Source organism: Sorghum bicolor, chromosome 10 (genome assembly GCF_000003195.3).
Source record: "Sorghum bicolor cultivar BTx623 chromosome 10, Sorghum_bicolor_NCBIv3, whole genome shotgun sequence".
Lineage (NCBI taxonomy): Eukaryota > Viridiplantae > Streptophyta > Magnoliopsida > Poales > Poaceae > Sorghum > Sorghum bicolor.
Window position 1 is genome coordinate 58,724,415 of NC_012879.2, and position 19,354 is coordinate 58,743,768.

The 19,354-nt window shown below is 47.6% G+C and overlaps 1 protein-coding gene and 1 pseudogene across 1 annotated transcript; one reads left to right on the forward strand and one right to left on the reverse strand.

Annotated features, from left to right (window-relative positions):
* LOC8065135 (AAA-ATPase At3g50940) lies at positions 8,655 to 10,633 on the forward strand. Its single transcript, XM_021448594.1, has one exon. It carries the CDS (start codon positions 8,770 to 8,772, stop codon positions 10,333 to 10,335), a length of 1,566 nt encoding a protein of 521 aa, XP_021304269.1. The 5' UTR covers positions 8,655 to 8,769; the 3' UTR covers positions 10,336 to 10,633.
* Positions 14,882 to 16,212, reverse strand: LOC8063815 (annotated as a pseudogene).

The window sequence follows — 19,354 nt, forward strand, 5'->3', positions numbered from 1 at the left end:
GACGAGCTCCGATCCATTCCCTCCGACCCTAACGTTCCTTGGATGATCATCGGCGACTTCAACATGATCAGATACCCTGAGGATAAGAACAACAGCAACTTCCGCGCTTCTGAAGCTGCAGCCTTCAATGAATATATCAACTCTGTATGCCTCATTGAACTGCCTCTGCTGGACCGTAGCTACACCTGGTCTAACCAGCGAGTCGAACCAACTCTGGAACGTATTGACAGAGCGTTCATCAACACGACTTGGGATGCCTCCATGCCTAACACCACCCTCTCTTCGCTCACCCGACGCACTTCTGATCACGTTCCCCTTGTTGTCAACATTTCCACTCGCATCCCCAAATCCAACATCTTTCGGTTTGACAACTATTGGATCAATTTCCCTGGATTCCAGGACACTGTTGCTAACGCTTGGAGCTGTCGGATGATGAACAGAGATCCTTCTGCGGCCATCGCGGCCAAACTTAAGGAGACAAGAAGATGTCTAAAAAAATGGAAAAGCAGCAATGCTAACATCTACCAGCAAGACACGGACTGCAAAATCGTTATTAACCTGCTTGACCTCGTCGAGGAACATAGGGTCCTCAGTGCCCCTGAATTGAGACTTCGTGCTGTTATTATCTCTGTTCTCAGCCGATGTACCCAAGCCCGCCTGCTGACTTGGAAACAAAGAGCTAAAATACGGGCTGCAATCGATGGTGATGAAAACACTTGTTACTTCCATGCTTGCGCCAATCATCGTCGCCGAAAAAATAATATTCAAGTCCTTGAACACAATAACAGCGAGCTACATGAGCATGAGCAGAAAGCTATGGTTCTTCACGACTTCTATCTAGACTTACTGGGCACAAACATTAGCACAGCTTGGGATTCTCTCTCTCTGACCTTTACCCGAATGAACGCTCCCTTGGCTGCCTTGACGCCCCCTTCTCTCATGATGAAATCTACAGAGCCATTAGGAGCATGCATCCTGCGGCCAGCCCTGGGCCTGACGGCTTCGGTCCCCTCTTCTTTAGGCACTCCTGGCCTCTGGTTGCTGAGTCTGTCTGTGCGCTGTTGTCCGCCTTCTACAGCAATTCTACTGACCTAGAGCGTATCAACAGGTCCTTCCTAGTTCTCCTTCCCAAGAAAGAGGGAGCAAGACGGCCTCGGGACTTCCGCCCCATTGCTCTTCAAAATACTATGGTCAAGTGCATTTCCAAGGTCTTAACCTCCCGCCTCCAACCTCTGATCCCCTCCCTTGTCGCCTCTGATCAATCTGGTTTTGTGCAAGGCCGTTGCATTGCTGATAATTTTGTCTATGCTGCGGACCTGCTGAATTGCTGCTACCGCAGGGGCAGCCCTACCATCGTTCTCAAGCTTGATTTTCATAAAGCCTTCGACTGCGTCTCCTGGGACAGCCTTATCAGGATCCTGCGTTCTAGGGGGTTCACAAATACTTGGTGTGCGTGGATCCAGAACCTTCTTGACACTGGCAAGACCGCCGTTCTGCTCAATGGCGTGCCTGGGAATTGGATCAACTGTAAGCGCGGTCTCAGGCAGGGAGACCCCCTCTCCCCTTACCTTTTTATCATCGTTGCTGACGTTCTTAAACGCCTGCTCCACACCCACCCTGTTGCCGCTGACATCCAGCACCCCATCCTCCATGGCACCCCCTGCCCCGTGCTCCAATACGCAGACGACACTCTCATCTTCATCCGTTGTAGTCCTGCTGCAATTGCTGCTACTAAACAAATCCTCCAACTCTTTGAAAGCGCTACCGGCCTCTCCATTAACTACCACAAAACCACCTTCCTTCCCATCGCGGTTCCTGCTGATGAGGCTTCACTCCTTGCAACTGCTTTTGGTGCCACCCCTTCTTCTTTCCCCCAAACCTACCTTGGGCTTCCTCTTTCCCCCCATAAAATCTCTGTGGCGAATTGTCTCCCTCTAATCTCGTCTTGCGACAAGTACCTCTCCGGCTGGCAAGCTTCCCTCCTAAACAGAGCTGGACGTCTAACGCTCTGTACCTCGGTCCTAAGCGCTCTTCCCCTCCACTACATGTCCGCCCTTAGCGTGCCAAAAACAGTCATCAAAAAAATCGACAGCAGGATGCGTGCCTTCTTCTGGACAGGAGATGATAAATGTCATGGATCAAAATGCCTGGTGGCTTGGGAGTCTGTCCAAGCCCCTAAGAACAGAGGCGGCCTCGGTGTCAAAAATCTAGAACTCCAGAACAGGTGCTTGCTCATGAAATTCATCGACAAGATGCTCTCCCGGGCTGACATGTGTTGGAAAGATTGGATTGAATCTTCCGCGGCTACCTTTGACACCCCAGTTGCTAAAGATGGCAATGGGGACCCGATCCCCGATTCCCCGTGGGGAATTCCCCTATTAGGGGACGGGGATGGAGCTAAACTGTTCCCCACGGGGATGAATTTGGTAGAAAATCAATCCCCGTCGGGGATAACGGGGACGGGGATGGTTTGCTTGTCCCCGGACCCGATCCCCGCAGACCCGCCCCGTCAAGCAAGCACTGCCGCACCGCGCACCAACAATCAAGCGACGAGGCCCATGTAAAGGCCCAAGTACTGACTGAGAGTATATATATGTGCCATCTAACCCTAATTCCCTCTCCCCAACCCTATCCATTCTCTCCACCCAGTAGAATCCGGCCGCCGCTCACCCTGCGCGGCTGTGCGGTGCCCCTGTCCTCCTCCGCCAGATCTCTACCCAACAACACGTAGTCTCAGCCTCTCAAGCTCTCAGTGAGAACGACGCGTCCGGCCGAGGTGTCCCTGCCTCTTTGTGTCCGGCTGCTAGCAACCTGGAGGCTGGTCTGCAACCTTGTCGGTTGATGGCCTACTGGTGTAGCTGGACTAGTGTGTTCTTGGTTTTTTAGTGTTTGCGTCGTATGCCTGTGTGTGTACCATATTTGTGAACATACGGCTGTTTTTTCTCCTTATGTGCTGGACGCATCAACACTTCGACAGCTAGTGCGTTGTTGTGCTGAAGATTTTTACCGTGAATCTATGATATGACTCTGTATACTTTCTTATGTTTCTGTGTGGAAACTTATTTGACTGAGCTCGGGGATGGATATCCCCGCGGGGATTAAATCCCCGGCGGGGAACGGGGATGGGGAGGAAATGTTCTCCGTTGATGTTCACGGGGACGGGGACGGAGAAAATTTAGCCCCACGGGGACGGGGATGGTGGCTTATCCCCCGACGGGGAATTCCCCGTTGCCATCTTGACCAGTTGCTGGTGAAACTGGGTTCCTCTGGCGCATCATTTCTGAAAATCTAGACACCTTCCGCTCCATCACCTACGTCCGTCTTAACAATGGGGCCTCTACCTCGTTCTGGCTAGATCATTGGCTCCCTTCTGGTCCTCTGGCATCCACTCATTCCGCCCTCTTCTCCCACACCCTTAGGCCTAACACTTCGGTGCAGTGTGTCTTCAATAACGGTTTTGACTTGCGTCTTCGCCCGCGGCTAACCACTGCTGCTAGCCAACAGCTAGGCAGCTTGCTTGAAATTTTGCAGGGAATCACTCTGGGCAACGGCCAGGACGTTCGACTCCTCAAGCTTACAAAACGCCCATACACCGTCAGGGACGCCTACGCCGTGCTGGACTCCTCTGGAGACTATAGTGATGAGTATGGCAAACTCATTTGGCGAACCAAGCTGCCCAACAAAGTCAAAATCTTCGCATGGTTGTACTTCAAGAATCGTCTGAGTACTAAAGTCAACCTCTACTACAAGCACATAGTCGATGGGCCGACCTGTGAAAGATGTCGCCTGGGAGATGAAGATCGAGATCACGTTTTCTTCCACTGTCACACAAGTTCTGCAGTGTGGGAGATCGTCCAAATGCAGCACCTCTCCTCCATGACCAATGAAGAAGCCTGGACGGCACAAACGCCACCTGGCCTCGAAGTTTCCCTCTGGCCCTTCATGTTCCTGACAATTCTTTGGAGGATCTAGGATGCGCGGAACGGCCACGTTTTCCGCGACGAACAGTTCAGTGTGCGTGGTGTGCTGTGTAATGTTCGAGATGACATTGTAATCTGGCGTAAACGCCTCCCCCCTAGCCATGTAAACAGCCTCCTGGGCTGGCACGCCTTCATCAGCGATTGTATCACCAACTCTTTTGCACGCCACGGGTTACCGTCTGGCGGGGCTAATTGAATTTCAAAAGGTGGGGAACCTCTCCCCTCCGACTAGTTCAAAAAAAAACAATTAAAATTTGTCGATCTTTACACCGCAAAACCTATCAATGTCAGCTTGCTACCTATTTGACCGGGGTGCTTGGGGTTTCCCATAGCCGTTGCCAGTCCCTCTCCTCCTCTTCCAATAATGAAGCTATCGGCAGCGAGAAGGCATCATGATCCTCCCTTCGTTTTTTCTATAGAAAACTACACTCCAACTCCCCCTTTTCAAAAAAATGCACCAACCTAGCTCAAAGCAGCCATCAAATTAATTATTTTTCTTAATTAAGTTTCTCCTAGATCTCTCGCATGCCGCATGGGTACCCTGTCCGAGTTCAGCCTAGATGTGTCGGTTGAGGAGCTGCCGCCGGAACTCGCCCAGTTCCACGTACGTGCAAGTGGTACCGCGGTCACCACGTGCCATTTGATCAGGTAGTAGGCATAGGTTTGTTGCTTGTCGGCAGTGCCCCTTCCTCGTGCCGCTGGGTTCAATGGTGGTCTCGACATGGGAAGAGAGTAGCAATATGAACGATAAGGGGAATAAACAACGATGACATGATTAGTGGTGATCATCTGAGAAATATGACAAGAATTACTTATGGTTATGATTGTCGGCAGTACAAGCTTGGATCTTCTCGAGATTCAATTGAGATTACGCTCGCTGGTAAATGAGATCGGAGGGGAAGGACTACCGAATGAGGATGGAGGTGCTGCATGCCTGCTTGGTCTGCCAGTTGCGGTTTCTTGGTTCATCAGCCCGCCGGCTACAGCTGCAATATGTCAGCGACGTCGTCTCGTTTAACAAACGGGGAGCTTTGAACAAAGGGAATATAGAGAGAGCTTGGGTCATGCTAAAATCAGGCTAGGTTGGACGTGCCTGACCCATGCGGCATCTAAGAGGAAAATAATTAAGAAAAAGATAATTAATTTGATGGGTTGCTTTGAGATATGTGTATTTTTTTTTAAAAAAAAAGAGAGAAGCATTGGAGTAGTTCTATTTTCTATATAGCTACTAGATCTAGAATTGCTTTGTGGTTGGCCTGTTTGGTTTTTATACAAATGTGCCATGTACTAGCCAAGCCTATTTTTGGGATGACCAAGTTTCAGTTGTTAAATTATTGATCAAGGTTTTGGTTAACTTTAAATACTAAAATGATCAAAGATGGTAAAATGTAATTAAGGGTTATAAAGTCAAAAAATTGCGGAGACCAATTTTGACCAAAGTAATAAAATTTGGCTAGGTTCTTGTTTAATTTCAAAAAAAATTTAAGATTTTACGTTACATCAAATCTTACGGCACATGCATGGAGTATTAAATATCGAATCTTACGTCATCCAAGTTTTTATTGAGTTTTGGGATATCTAAAAAAATATGAGTAGATTACAATGTTCTAAAATCTCCCACGTTTAAATGTATCCAAATTCTTATAGTAATCCAAAGAATTTAAATGGCCTCTTGCCAAATGCCAACCGCTGGACCAATAAATCAGAGACGCCCTGCCGCGTTAAACTGATGAAGCACTCTCGGGACGAGAAGAGCGCGACAAATCACAGGTGGTACCCTACAGCTCAGACGTACCTTCGTACGCTAGCCCAACTTGGCCAGTCTGACAGGCCACGCATACGCCGCGACGCGCGGACACGACACGGGAGGGTACGCGTCGGTGATCTCCGGGCCCAAAGACGCCCGATGTATCGGCAGTCGACAGCACTACAGGGACGACGACGTTCTGGCATATATTGGCCGCGTAAACGACGGGCTGCTGTGTGCTCCGCGACAACCGATCTGTGTGGGCTGTGGCGGCCATCAGATCGTGGGCTAGTCACGTGTACTGGTACAATTCGCATTTTCGAAAGCTGATTCCACATGCGTTTTAGAGCTTGTTTGGGACTATGAACCCACCACACAGTTGTACTAGCGAGCGTAAAAAAGTGCCTTGTGGCTTGTCAATCTGTAAATGTTGGATTATAAGAGACAAAGGACAGACGTCATGTTTTAGGCCATGCCTAGCGCGGTGACTTCGTTGTTTGGTGCATGCCTTGGTGGCTTTGTCATCCAACTATAGGCTCTCGGATGCAACGTATGCAAAAAAAAAAACAAAACAAAAAAAACACCCTTAATAGCCAAAAGCTTTCAAAAATTGTTGAACCGTAAAACTAAAATAAAAGGTAGACTGTTCACATGCTAGATTGACAAAACAAGGCTTTAGTTTCTTCGTAGCGGTTAGTAGAGTGTTTCTGCGGAAGTTAATGTCACTCAAAAGGTTTGAGGCCTTTTTGAAGAGGCTTTACGTTGCTATGACTTCTGCACGTACTATAGTATGTTGTTGTGGTAAGTCTAGAATAAATGTTGATTAAGCAAGAGGATTATAATGCTTAATGAAGGAGGAACCTGTCAAACCTTGCTTAAAAACAAGTATCTAAGCTCGAAATCTCTCCCACAAGTCCCAAGACTCCCATTTTCAGAAGGATCCGATGAAAATAAAAGATCAAGTTTTGGCTTGTGGTTCCTCCAAAATTAACAGTGGATCACAAACAAGATCTTAGGAAGATACATGGATACCCAACCTTCAAAGTTAAACATTCTTTTCTATTGTCATCATGCCAAGAGAATCTAGAGGATTGTCTATATAGCCATTGGGTTAACCCCATCCTAACTCTATAGCCCACATGCTAGGGAGTTGGCTATCACATTTTGATTTAAAAGACAAGAAATATATTCTTGAGGTAAGCGCTTTATGTTGGGCAATTTGGAGATGTCGTAATAATCTAATCTTTGAAAAATGCAAATGTACATCTTTTATGTAGACTACTTTCATGTAAACATAATGACTGTAGTTCTGGGCATTGCTACAATGTGATGATGAAACAAATGAGTTTTGTATTTCTTGTTTCCCTGACTTATCTTAAGCAGTATTACTGAAGCTATGTAATAATGATAAAAAGTCTCTTTTATTTTCTAAAAAAAATAAAGACTCTCCAAACTGGCTTCACCAACTTATCTTCCTTAGTTTCTTGGTAGTCATTTTGGACACGAGAGAAAAAGAATACTCCATTCATACTAAAAATAAAGTTGTTTTCGGCAAAAATATGGTCTCCAAAGTATGACTTTAACTTCTTGTTTTTATAAAAATGTATTGAAAAGTGATATATGTATAATTTTATAAAAATATTTTCTAAGATAAATGTATTCATATGTTTTCACATTTTCAAAATTAACAACTTATTTATTTATAATTTATATTGTCAATATTTGACTTAAGCTTTTTTTCTAAAACGACTTTATTTTTTTAGGACGAAGTGAGTATTTGGTACAACCAGTGCGGGTTGCAGTCCCGGAAATATACATGCGCCTCCGTTGGCTGGGCGGGCTTGAGAGGCGTCGATTTTCTGCGGCTGGTTGCAGAGAAACTTCACAGAGGCTTCACACGGCACGGCACGGCATGGCTCGGTGCGTCCCTTTCAGTTAAAAGTGCTCGAGAATATAGTTGGCAAAATCGATCAAATGGTACGTGACGAACACGTCGACTTCGGCGATGAGTACACGATATTGGATTCTCATCTCGGAGTCGTGCAATCCACTGAGCATGGCTAGCTAGCCGCCTTCGACAGATGAGATGTACATGTAATGTACCGAGTGCGAAGCTATGTACGCACAGCCTGTCCCCGTCCTGTTCTCTGCACACGGCAGTGTGCGATGGATCATGCATGGCGTCGGGCTATTGGCCGGCGATGGAAAGCCCACAACCACAATGCATGCACGCCGCTTTTTGAACAGTGCACTGTGGCAATGTACACATATATGGGAGGTATGCAATGCACGTTTGTGTTCCAATTATTGGCACCCCTGCCTGGCTCGACAAACGTAGGCGCATGCGTGGCCAAGTTAAATTTCCGCCTGTCGCTCTCTCTTGCACGTACTCCGTACTGGAGTAGAGCTAGAGCGCAGCAGCATTTTTACTAGTAATATGGTACTACAAAAGTGGCCGAGATCTAGTCAGATGATTCCTCTGCGATTTGTCCCTTGCGCCTTGTGTTGCAAATGGACTGCTACGTGCTACCTAGCCTTTCTTCTTTCTCCTCGCCTTTTTGGCGCTTTCTCTCGTTGAGGCGGCTGCCTGCCTGCCTGCCTCTACCCGTCCAAAAAGCGTCCACCACCACCACCGTCTTTCTCCATCCAGCTCGCCGCGGCCGGCATCACCTCACCTCACCGGCGCACCGGCAGCACCGCAGCGGCAGGTCAAGTCGTTTGGCTGGCCCTGACCCCTGACCCTGACCCTCCAGAAAAACACGCGAAATCGCAGTGGAAAACATCCGAAACGACACAGCGCGCAGCTCTTGCAAACTTTTGCCGCCCGGGCCAACCCGCTGCCGCCACGCACACCAAACGTCCATTTCTCCCTCGCCGACACGTCTCGCACGCACACGGCCAAACCACTCCACTCCGACGACATCCGAGTCGGCAACCTCCGACCCGGCGCGGGCATAATAAAAAGCACCCCCAGCTCACTCTCCTGGCAGCCAAGCGCACACAGGCACACTCTGCTCCAAGAAGCTACTAGCAACCATAGCCATGGAGATGGTCCTGGACTGGCGCTCGCTGGGCTCCCTGCTAGCGACCGTCGTGGTGTTCCGCACGGCGCTGCGCGACTTCCTGCCGCCGGAGGCCGAGGCGCTGCTGCGTCGCTTCATCGCGTGGGTCGCCGCCGCGTTCCGCCCGCCCCGCGACACCATCCTCATCGACGAGGCGGACGGGCCAACGGGGGGCGCCAACGACCTCTACGACTCGGCGCAGCTCTACCTGGGCGCGCGCTGCCTCGCCACCGCGCCGACGGTCCGCCTCCACAAGCCGCGCCAGTCGCCGCGCCCCGTCGCGTCGCTCCCGGACTCGCACACCACCCACGACACCTTCCGCGGGGTCCAAGTCAAGTGGACCTCCACCGCGCGCGCCGTCGACCGCGGCTCCGGCGGCGGAGGCGGGGGTGGGTACGGTAACCCGTACAACATGTTCGGCCGCGGCGGCCATGGCGGCGACCAGCGCGGCCTCGAGCTCCAGTTCCCGCGCCAGCACCGGGACCTCATCCACCACCACTACATCCCGCACCTCATCGACGAGGCCACCCGGATGCGGCTCAAGTCGCGGGAGCGACGGCTCTACACCAACCGCGCCACCGGGCCCGGCGACGACCACCACCGCCTCTGGACGTCGCACGCCTTCTCGCACCCGTCCACGTTCGACACGCTCGCGCTCGACCCGACGCTCCGCGAGGAGATCCGCGCCGACCTGCTGCGCTTCGCCGCGCGACGGGACCACTACGCGCGCGTCGGCCGAGCATGGAAGCGCGGGTACCTGCTCCACGGCCCGCCGGGCACGGGCAAGACCAGCCTCGTCGCCGCCATCGCCAACCTGCTCGAGTTCGACGTCTATGACCTGGAGCTCACCACGGTGCCCACCAACTCACACCTCCGCCGCCTGCTCGTCTCCACCACGCCCAAGTCCGTCGTCGTCGTCGAGGACATCGACTGCTCCCTCGACCTCTCCGACCGCAACAAGAAGAAAAAGAAGGGCGGTCTTGGCGCCGGGGGCAACGGCGGTGCCGACAACGACGAAGACGCCGCGGCGCAGCTCGCCGTCATGTCGATGTCGCCGGCCGCCGCCGCGGCCATGGCCGTAATGGGGCGGGAATCCATAAGCCTCTCCGGGGTGCTCAACTTCGTGGACGGCCTCTGGTCGTCCTGCGTCGGCGAGCGCCTGATGGTGTTCACGACCAACCACCCGGAGCGCCTGGACCGGGCGCTGCTCCGCCCGGGCCGCATGGACAAAAAGATTGAGCTCGGCTACTGCACGCCACCCGCGCTGCGCGTGCTCGCCAAGAACTACCTCGGCGTCGGCGACGAGGGCTGCGAGGACGCCGATGAGGACCCCGACACCGTGAACACCCTCATGGCCGAGGCCGAGGGCCTGCTCGCCCCCGACGAGGTACAAATCACGCCCGCCGACATCGCCGAGGTGTTCATGGGCTGTGACGGCGCTGGTGCCGCCGCCGGGCTGAGGAAGCTTGTGGGCGAGCTGCACCGGAGGCGGGATGCTGCCGCGGCCACGGCCGTAGTAGCACCGGGTGAGGAGACGCCGGAGTGAAAGCCAGCCAGGGATCCTACGTGGCGCGCAACCATGCATGGCTGCCTAGTCAGCTTCCATTACTTTGACGCCTTGACGGTGGTTTGTTTATGAGTCGTGACGGTGCCCCTCTATTGTAGTACGCATGGAGTTTGCCTTTTTTTTTTTCGTTTCTGTATTGTAACTTTGTAAGTACGTATGGAGCCCGGAGTTATTATTATTAGGAAATAATGGACGTTGATTACCCAGGCACAAACAATACATTTTACATGACAGAGCTCGCATAATGCATGCACATGATGCACTGCACCGATGGTTTCATTTTCAGCACATAGGTGTAAAGTGCCGAAAGGCAGCGCCGGCTCGACCGTGACATAAGTGTGTGTTTAATTAGTTACTTTCCTTATGCGTTGTGGCCAAGAATGCCTAGCCAAAATTTGTCAAAATTGGTCTCCGCAATTTTTTTGACCTTATAGCCCTTACAATTTACTATCTTAGATCATTTTATTAACTAAAGTTAACCATAACCTTGATGACTAATTTAACAACTGAAACTTGGTTATCTCAAAAATAGGCTTGGCTAGTACATGCCACATCTGTGTAAAAACCAAAGGGGCCAACCACAAAGTGAGTCTAGATCTAGTTGTTATATAGAAAAAAAAAAAGTAAAGGGTCGATGCCCACGCCTCCTCACCGCTGACAGCGTCCTTGAAGAAAGAGAAGGAAAGGGATTGGCAACGACAATGGAAAACCCCAAGCACCCAACTTATACTTTTCAAACAGCCAACAATATCTTTCTTTCATAATAAATCAACGAACGGAATTTTCAGCCATAGTTTTTCAAGTTAGACGAGGATGCCAACCCATACGAATATAAGATAACTATGGCCTTGTTTAGTCACACCGAATCCAAAAAGTTTTCAAGATTCTCCGTCACATCGAATTTTGCGGCACATGCATGAAACATTAAGGCCTTGTTTAGTTCCGAAAAGTGAAAAGTTTTCGGTACTGTAGCACTTTCGTTTGTTTGTGACAAATATTATCTAATTATAGACTAACTAGGATCAAAAGATTCGTCTCGTAATTTACAGCTAAACTGTGTAATTAGTTTTTGTTTTCGTTTATATAATGTGGGAGAGCGAAGTATTGTGAAATGTACGAGTCTAGGCTCTTGCTAGTATTTTGTCTTTTTCACGGCTAATTCAAAATTGACTCAGCCAACTCTAAGCTAGACTATTTGTATATGCCTAGAAATTGTGAACATAAAAACATATTCCCTCCGTCCACGAAAGAATCAATTCCTAGTATCCGTATCAGTCGAATTTTTTTAAAGTTTGACTAATTTTATAGAAAAGAGTAACAACATCTATGATATAAAATGCGCATCATATGAAAATATATTTTATAATAAATCTAATTATACTAATTTGATACCATAAATCTTAACACTTTTTAAAAAAAATTAATCAAAACTTAAAAAATTGACTTAGAACAACTTTAAAAATTGATTTCATGGACGGAGGGATTCCTCATTCTGTAAATATCATAAATGTGTCCCCACGTTATAAAAATACCGCTTCAAATTCCTCTGCACATCCAAAAACATCGCTGCTAAGCATCTCCAAGAGACTTCCTAAATGCTAAATGCTAGGAATACAGATTTTAATGAAAAATTACTCTCCAACAGTTTCTCTAAATGGTCGTCCAAATATAGATAGTTCGCTAGCCAAATATAGAAGACAAGAATGACTCTCTAGAGTGCGTATGAAATTTAGCAAAACTGTTGGAGAGTGAAAAGATATAGAAAACAATTTTTATGCAAATGACTCTTTAAATAATAATTTAGAGAATGAAATTTAGAAAAAGTCTTCGAGATGCTCGGGCCATCCATGAGACTAAGGTGTCATATCATACCGGCGTCTTCCCTGAGTGGCTGACTGTGACTTAATGTCGCTGAAACCAAACCAGTGGTTTAGATCATCTCCAAGAGTTTGTCAAAATTCACTTGCTAAATCTTATGATTTGACAAGTTGCTAAAACATATAGCAAATGAAATTTTATAGTCTCTCCAATAGTTTGCCATATAAGCTTGTTAAAACTTAAAAAGTAGGCCTACTTCTAAACCTCCGTCAACTAATTTTGTTCGACGCTTCACTGGCCGCCCGCGACACTCCTCGCCTTGCCGCGCGCCGCCACACATCGCCGCTTCCTGCAGCCACCCAAATCTCATCCTCCGCTGGCCCCCAACATCGATATCTGATCCAGCCGCAATCCTGTTCATCGAGTCAGCGAGTCCAAGGCAAGCCAGCAAGCCAGCGGAATCATTCAAGGCATATGAACCATGATCGCTAAATCAAATCAAGGCATATGACCCTACGGGAACCAAATCAAAGAATGGAGTTGGACTGAGATCAGATCAAGGATAATGTACCTCAGGATCGGGAGGAGGGCGACCACCGTGACTGTGTCTGTTCGAGTCCAGGAGGCACTTCGCGATGGGATCTGGATCCAATCCTCACGAGGAAGACGCCGGCGCAGCTGGTTCTTCGAGTCGCGACAGGATATATGAAGCAGTACGAGGCCTGGTGGCGCAGCAAATGCAGGGTGAAAGTTCCATCTGCGCGCGTGAGAGGAGGCGGGGCCGGCGATTCACGGGATGGCAAGTCCCCTGCCACTCGTAAATATGCACGTGAACGACCGGTGGATGGCAAGTTGGAAAAATTTGCCAAGCCATATGCCAAACTGTTGGAGTTTGATTTTTCTAGTTTTGCCAAAAAACCAAGGATAGCGAGTGGTTTTGGCAAACTCTTGGAGATGCTCTTACCCAACCTAATTTTGTTTGGTGTCAAGTCAGGTTAGGTCACTCCACATCCTGATACGAGACGTCTTTCTCGGACTAGTATAATGCCCGTGCTAACGTCACGGTTTTTTCTAGGGAATGCTATAGTAATTTTTTTAGAGTTTTAATTTTGGGTAATTGTTTTTAAGTCTATAGACATTTTATGAATCATCAGTACATAAAGACATCTTTACATTTTCTCTAACTTTTTAATCAAATATTGGATATCTTCAGGGATTTTGTTGTAGCACTCGTTTGCACGACTCGCCAAAATTTCAGCCAAGAACTCCGTCCTTAGTGATATATATATATATATATATATATATATATATATATATATATATATATATATATACAATGACATATAGATGAGAAGTAATTACGAATCCTTTTTGCATTCTTCGGGCAATCATATGGTTAGTTTCCCAAGACGACATTTCAATACCGTGCTCCCATTTGCTTGTGTCGAGGTTTTTGTTCTCTACTACATGTTTAATTATTCTTTCCATTCCTATTAACTGTTAAAGCCGAGAGACCAAGTTAATTTTGAATTATTTAGTTCAATAAGTTAAAAAAGTATGTGTACATCATATAGATATTATGTTGTACCGTGTTTCGAAGATATACACATTCTATCATTTGCATTCCAATAGAGTCCATCATCTGCATTCCAAAAGAGTCCAATACTTGTATCTCTCGTTTTAAAGCATTCACGACTGCGAGGTACCAGTGACAGAGTGGAATATTGATGGGTAGAAACACTTACAGACATAAAAATTTATGCTCATTATATATTCTTATTTGGACGGTATAAAATTTATCATATGGCAAATGTTATGTCTAAGCTTAACATATCAGCTTTAAAATAATCCTTTACCTTTGATTCAGACGCGGTTTGTTTTGAATCCCTAAATCTTTAGGATCTTGCTCTCCATGAGCTTTTAGGATCTTGCGTCGGCGTCACAGGCAAATTTTTTTCGCGCTTGAGGAAGAGATACGTAGATCAACTGGAATTCGCTGATCACCGTCAACATGCTATCCAGGCAAAAAAAATTTCGCGCTTGAGGAAGGGATACGTAGATCGACTGGAATTCGCTGATCACCGTCTCCCAGCTGTCCGCTGATCAGACCGTCCGTCCGTCGACGACGCCGGCGTCACAGACAAAAAAAAATTTGCGCTTGAAGAACACGCATCTGAGGGCGCTCTCCGGTGCGGCGGAGAGGCTGGCGCTGTGCAAGGCCGACCTGCTCGACTACGACACGCTGCGGTCGGCTGTCGCCAACTGCCACGGCGTCTTCCACACCGCGTCGCCCGTCACCGATGATCCGGTACGTATACGTGTAACCTATAGTACTTGAATACGGATATACTAAGATCGATCTATGATCACGGTACATGTCACGTACTGTAACCAGGCTGGTCTTTGGAGGAAAAACGTTTTCTCCTGTATGTACTCCAGTAGAGACCATATACAGCACCTACTGGCTACTACAACTATTTATTATTTATTATTAAAAAAAGGATCAACCAAAATCACAGTAAAAAGATTTATTACTCTAGTAGTAGAATATTTTTACGACAGAAACTTCTCTTGCATGCATGCATGCGTGCAAAATTCACCCTCTGGAGCCAGATGCGTGTTTTGACCTGGTTATGGTGGAGATTAGTGGGTCGAATTAGTGGGCTGCGGTGGAGATGAGTTTGTTGGAACGTGAGTTTGTCTGGTCTAACGGCCCAAGAAGTTTTCAATTATAGTGGAGATTATATTATATGTTCGTAATTGGTGCAACTTTCCAATAATAGTTAAAAGTTTTTCACCAGATTTACTCTCTACCATATATGTCAAAGCTTCTACTCATGGCGTTTTCCATCTAGCACTTTGATAGGTGACAACCTGAAAGCGACTACGAACGCGAACCACACATGCGCACATGGCGTCACACGTCGCTCGCGGCACATTTCTGAACAACTCTCTTGCTGCTGAGATCGTCGACGAGCTTCTGCAGCGCGGCGAGGTCACCGTCGCCGTCGCAGCCCATGAACACCTCCGCGACGTCGGCCGGCGTCAATTGCACCTCCTCCAGCAACCTCTCTGCCTCTCCGACCAGCTCCTCGTACCTGTGGCCACCATTAGTAGTCAGCTCGAAATCGCCGTCTCCGAGGTAGTTCTTGGCGAGCACGCGCAGCGCGGGGCCCTTGCAGTAGCCGAGCTCAATCTTCCGGTCCATCCGGCCGGGCCGCAGCAGCGCCGGGTCGAGGCGGTCGACGTGGTTGGTGGTGAACACGATGAGGCGCTCCCCGACGCACGACGACCAGGCTGATCTTCTCCCCGTACATCCCGGCGGGGCCTCCTCCCATCGGCGGGAATCGCGACATGGTGAGATGGCGCGGCGGCGCATTGTCTCTCCGCTCTGCATCGTCAGTCGACGTCGTCCGGTCGAGGAAGCCGAGGGAGCAGTCGATGTCCTCGACGACGATCACTGACTTGGGGCGGGTGCAGGCGAGCAGCCTCCGGAGGTCGGTGTTGGATTGCACCGTGGTGAGCTCCAGGTCGTAGATGTCGAACTCGAGGAGGTTGGCGATGGCCGCGATGAGGCTGGTCTTGCCGGTGCCCGGCGGGCCGTGGAGCAGGTACCCGCGCTTCCACGCGCGGCCGGCGCGCGTGTAGTGCTCCCGGCGCCGCACGAAGCGGAGCAGGTCCGCGCGGATGCCGTCGCGGAGCGCCGGGTCCATGGCGAGCGTGTCGAACGTGGATGGGTGCGCGAACGGGTGCGACGACCACAGCATCTCGTGGGCGTCCGGCCCGCCGCAGCCGCCGCCGTCGCTGTTGTTGGTGTAGAGCTTCCGCTCCCGCATCTTGAGCCGCAGTCGTGCGGCCACGTCGAGGACGTGCGGGATGTACGCGTCGTAGCTCGCAAAGCTCAAGCCTTCCTCTCTGGCAGTGCAGTGGTTTGACTGTATGTCTGTATCCATGGCGGACTTGGTGTGTGACGCGACTTCGATCTCCCTCGCAGTCGCTCGCATATGGTTTGAAGCATCCGTGCCATTTGGCGCGAATGTATAGCTGTTCGGAACCGACTTTGCGCTTGGTCAGTCGTTAGACTGCCGATCAAAACTGATGTGCCGAGTGAGTTGACTTGACGAACAACGCATCATTTTCTTGGTACTCGTACCTATTAAAGGAAAGGAAAAAATACTATGCGTGGCACAGCCTGTGGCTGGCCGACACGTGGCTCAGAAACGTGGACTCGGCTCTCGCTCGACCATGCGGCATTGCCCGGTGGAACCTTCTGGGGACCTGCAAACAGGGGTAAGTCGTGTCGTACGGGAGGCGGTGTGCGACGGTGTACCCAGGCCTTGACTGCTTCACTCAAAATCCAAAAATTTTCAAAGATTTTTCGTCACACCGAATCTTTAACGTATACATAAATTATTAAATCTAAACAAAAATAAAAACTAATTGAACAGTTTGGTCGAAATTTATAAAACGAATCTTTTGAGTCTAATTAATTCATAATTAGACTATATTTACAAACGAAAATCCTATAGTATTGCGAAATTTTTCCAAAAAAAAACTAAACACAGCCCAATCGCCAAGGAATTAAGCAGACACCAGAACCACTAGTAGCCTTGAACCGTGACGGCCAAGGTACTGATGCGCCGCCAAGATTTCTTTTATTTTCCCCCCACGAGACGCCAGAACCACGAGTAGTACAAACAAGTGAACCACGAGACGCCAGAACCACGAGTATAGTTCACGCCAAAAATAAAACATTTTTCAAGATTCTCCATCACATCAAATCTTGCGTTACATGTATGGAGTATTAAATATAGATAAAAACAAAAACTAATTACACAGTTTGCCTGTAAATCATGAGATGAATCTTTTAAGCTTAGTTATTTCATAATTGGACAATGTTTATCAAATAAAAACGAAAATGTTACGGTATCAAAATCTCGAAACTTTTTTGATCTAAATAAGGCCTTAGCGTCACGATCTGTTCGGCCAAAAAAAAGTATGATTGGATATAGTATGCTTCATGTGAATTAAATAATCGTGATTGTTAATTGAAATGACAGTTCAACAAATAAAGTGTATTTCAAGTACTACCTCTCTCCACAAAACCTTGCAATTTTCTAGATGTATTTTTTTTTGTGAAACCGTCTTATATATGTATAAGTATTCATGTTTATGATGCAACTTTTAAGTTTGGCACAAGAATCAGTTTTGTTTCTCATGTGAATCAACTGAATCGGTGCCAAACGGTTTGACGGACCCGGGTTCCAATCCGAATGATTCACTTTTCATGCGTTAAGACTTAAACTGCTAGACGGTGGTTTCTTCCTCTCCTCTACATCAACGAATGTTTTTTTAATACAATAAATTAAAATGGGTAGTGTATAAGATGTTCTTTGCCTATAAAAAAAGCTTTAGATTTTCTGAAGCATATTTTCATTTATATAATTTTTTGTTAAAAACATATTTTTTAATTAGAATCTAGTTTATTAGCTAAACGATTTCATAAAGAGGTTCTAATTCATCATCTAAAATGTTTCTTAAGAGAATGTGGATCTAAAACTTGTCTAGGGGAATCTTGATCACTACCCCTCAATGATTCTGCCACTGCCGAGCCACCGCCCAGCCACCCCGGGCGGCCGGCCGGGCTTCTCGTCAAAATACAAAAAAATCTTCTTTATATTTATATAAAATTCTATGATTTTATAGTTAAATATTTTTACTTAATATAAAATTCTGTAATTTTATAGTTAAATATTTTTGTTTAATGAGAATTGCTCGGGCTCTTGAAATCTTCTGGCTTTGCCACTAGATTCTGCATGACCTTCAAGGTGGTTAAAAATCTAGGAATGACTACTCCATCCGTCTCTATTTAAAAGTCACCATGAGATTTGTATCGGTCAAACTTTCTCAAGTTTGGCTAAGCTTGTAGAAAAAAATATTAATAACATTTGCATCTCTAAACAAAATTTTTTATGAAAGTAGATTTAACAATCTATCTAATGATATGTATTATAAATATTAATATTTATTTTATGTATTTAATCAAAATTTAAATATTTTTGACTTTTCGGGATGTGAGAACAACTATTAAAAAAATATAAATGGAGTATACAACATCAGCGAACGATCATTTAGTACAACTGTTACATCGTTTAAGTAGCATAGCAAACTCGCGTGTTTGGTTCACGTCATGATGAAACGACGAAGGATGGTGAACCTATATCCGAGCCTAGGCGTTGTTTAGATTGGAAATAAAAAAAATTTTGGATGTCACATCGATATGTCGGAAGAATGTGGGGAGAGATTTTTAGAAACTAATAAAAAAATAAATTACATAGTTCGTCCGGAAACTGTAAGATAAATCTATTAAGCATAATTAATTTGTTATTAGCACATGTGGGTTACTGTATCACTTAAGGCTAAGAGCATCTCCAACATTTGGCCATTTGTGTTATGCATTCTAGGAATTTGCCAAAAACCATAAAAATTGCTCTCCAATAGTTGGCCATTTGACTTATGCATTTTGCCAAACTTGGCATTTGATGGACCAAACTAGGCATTTTTGCATAGGCTCTTTGGTTTGGCAAATTTAGAATCCCGGGAATCCAGGACTTCTTGTCCACGCTCGGTCGCATCCTTCCCCCTCCCGGCCGCGACTCTTTTTTTTCCCGCCCGCGCGCGACTATTTCCTTTTCTTCGCGTCCTTTTCATCGCGACGGGGCGATGCGCTTTGGGGCGAGACGACGGGGCAATGCACTTTGCTACACGACGGGGCGATGCGCGTTGGGCGAGACGGCGGGGCGATGCACTTTGCTAGACCACGGGGCGATGCGCCTTCGGCCGAGACGAAGGTACGACGAGACGACGGGGCGATGCGCCTTCGGCCGAGACGCGGTACGACGAGACGACGGGGCGAGACGACAGGGCGAGACGACGAAGCGCCGCCGCGATGTACACCGGCGATCGATGGCAATCTCCGATGAAATCCTCGATGGAATTGGCGGTAGAATTTCCCGCGCGCGCGAAGGATAGGAATCGCGGCAAGAGCGCGAAAAAAAGGAATATCCCGGTGGGTCCACAATTTAGGAGAATGGCAACTCAAAAAATGGCCAACTGTTGGAGATCTCCTCTTTTTTCCTTTGGCAAATGGTTCTTAGACTTGGCATTTTCCAACAAATGG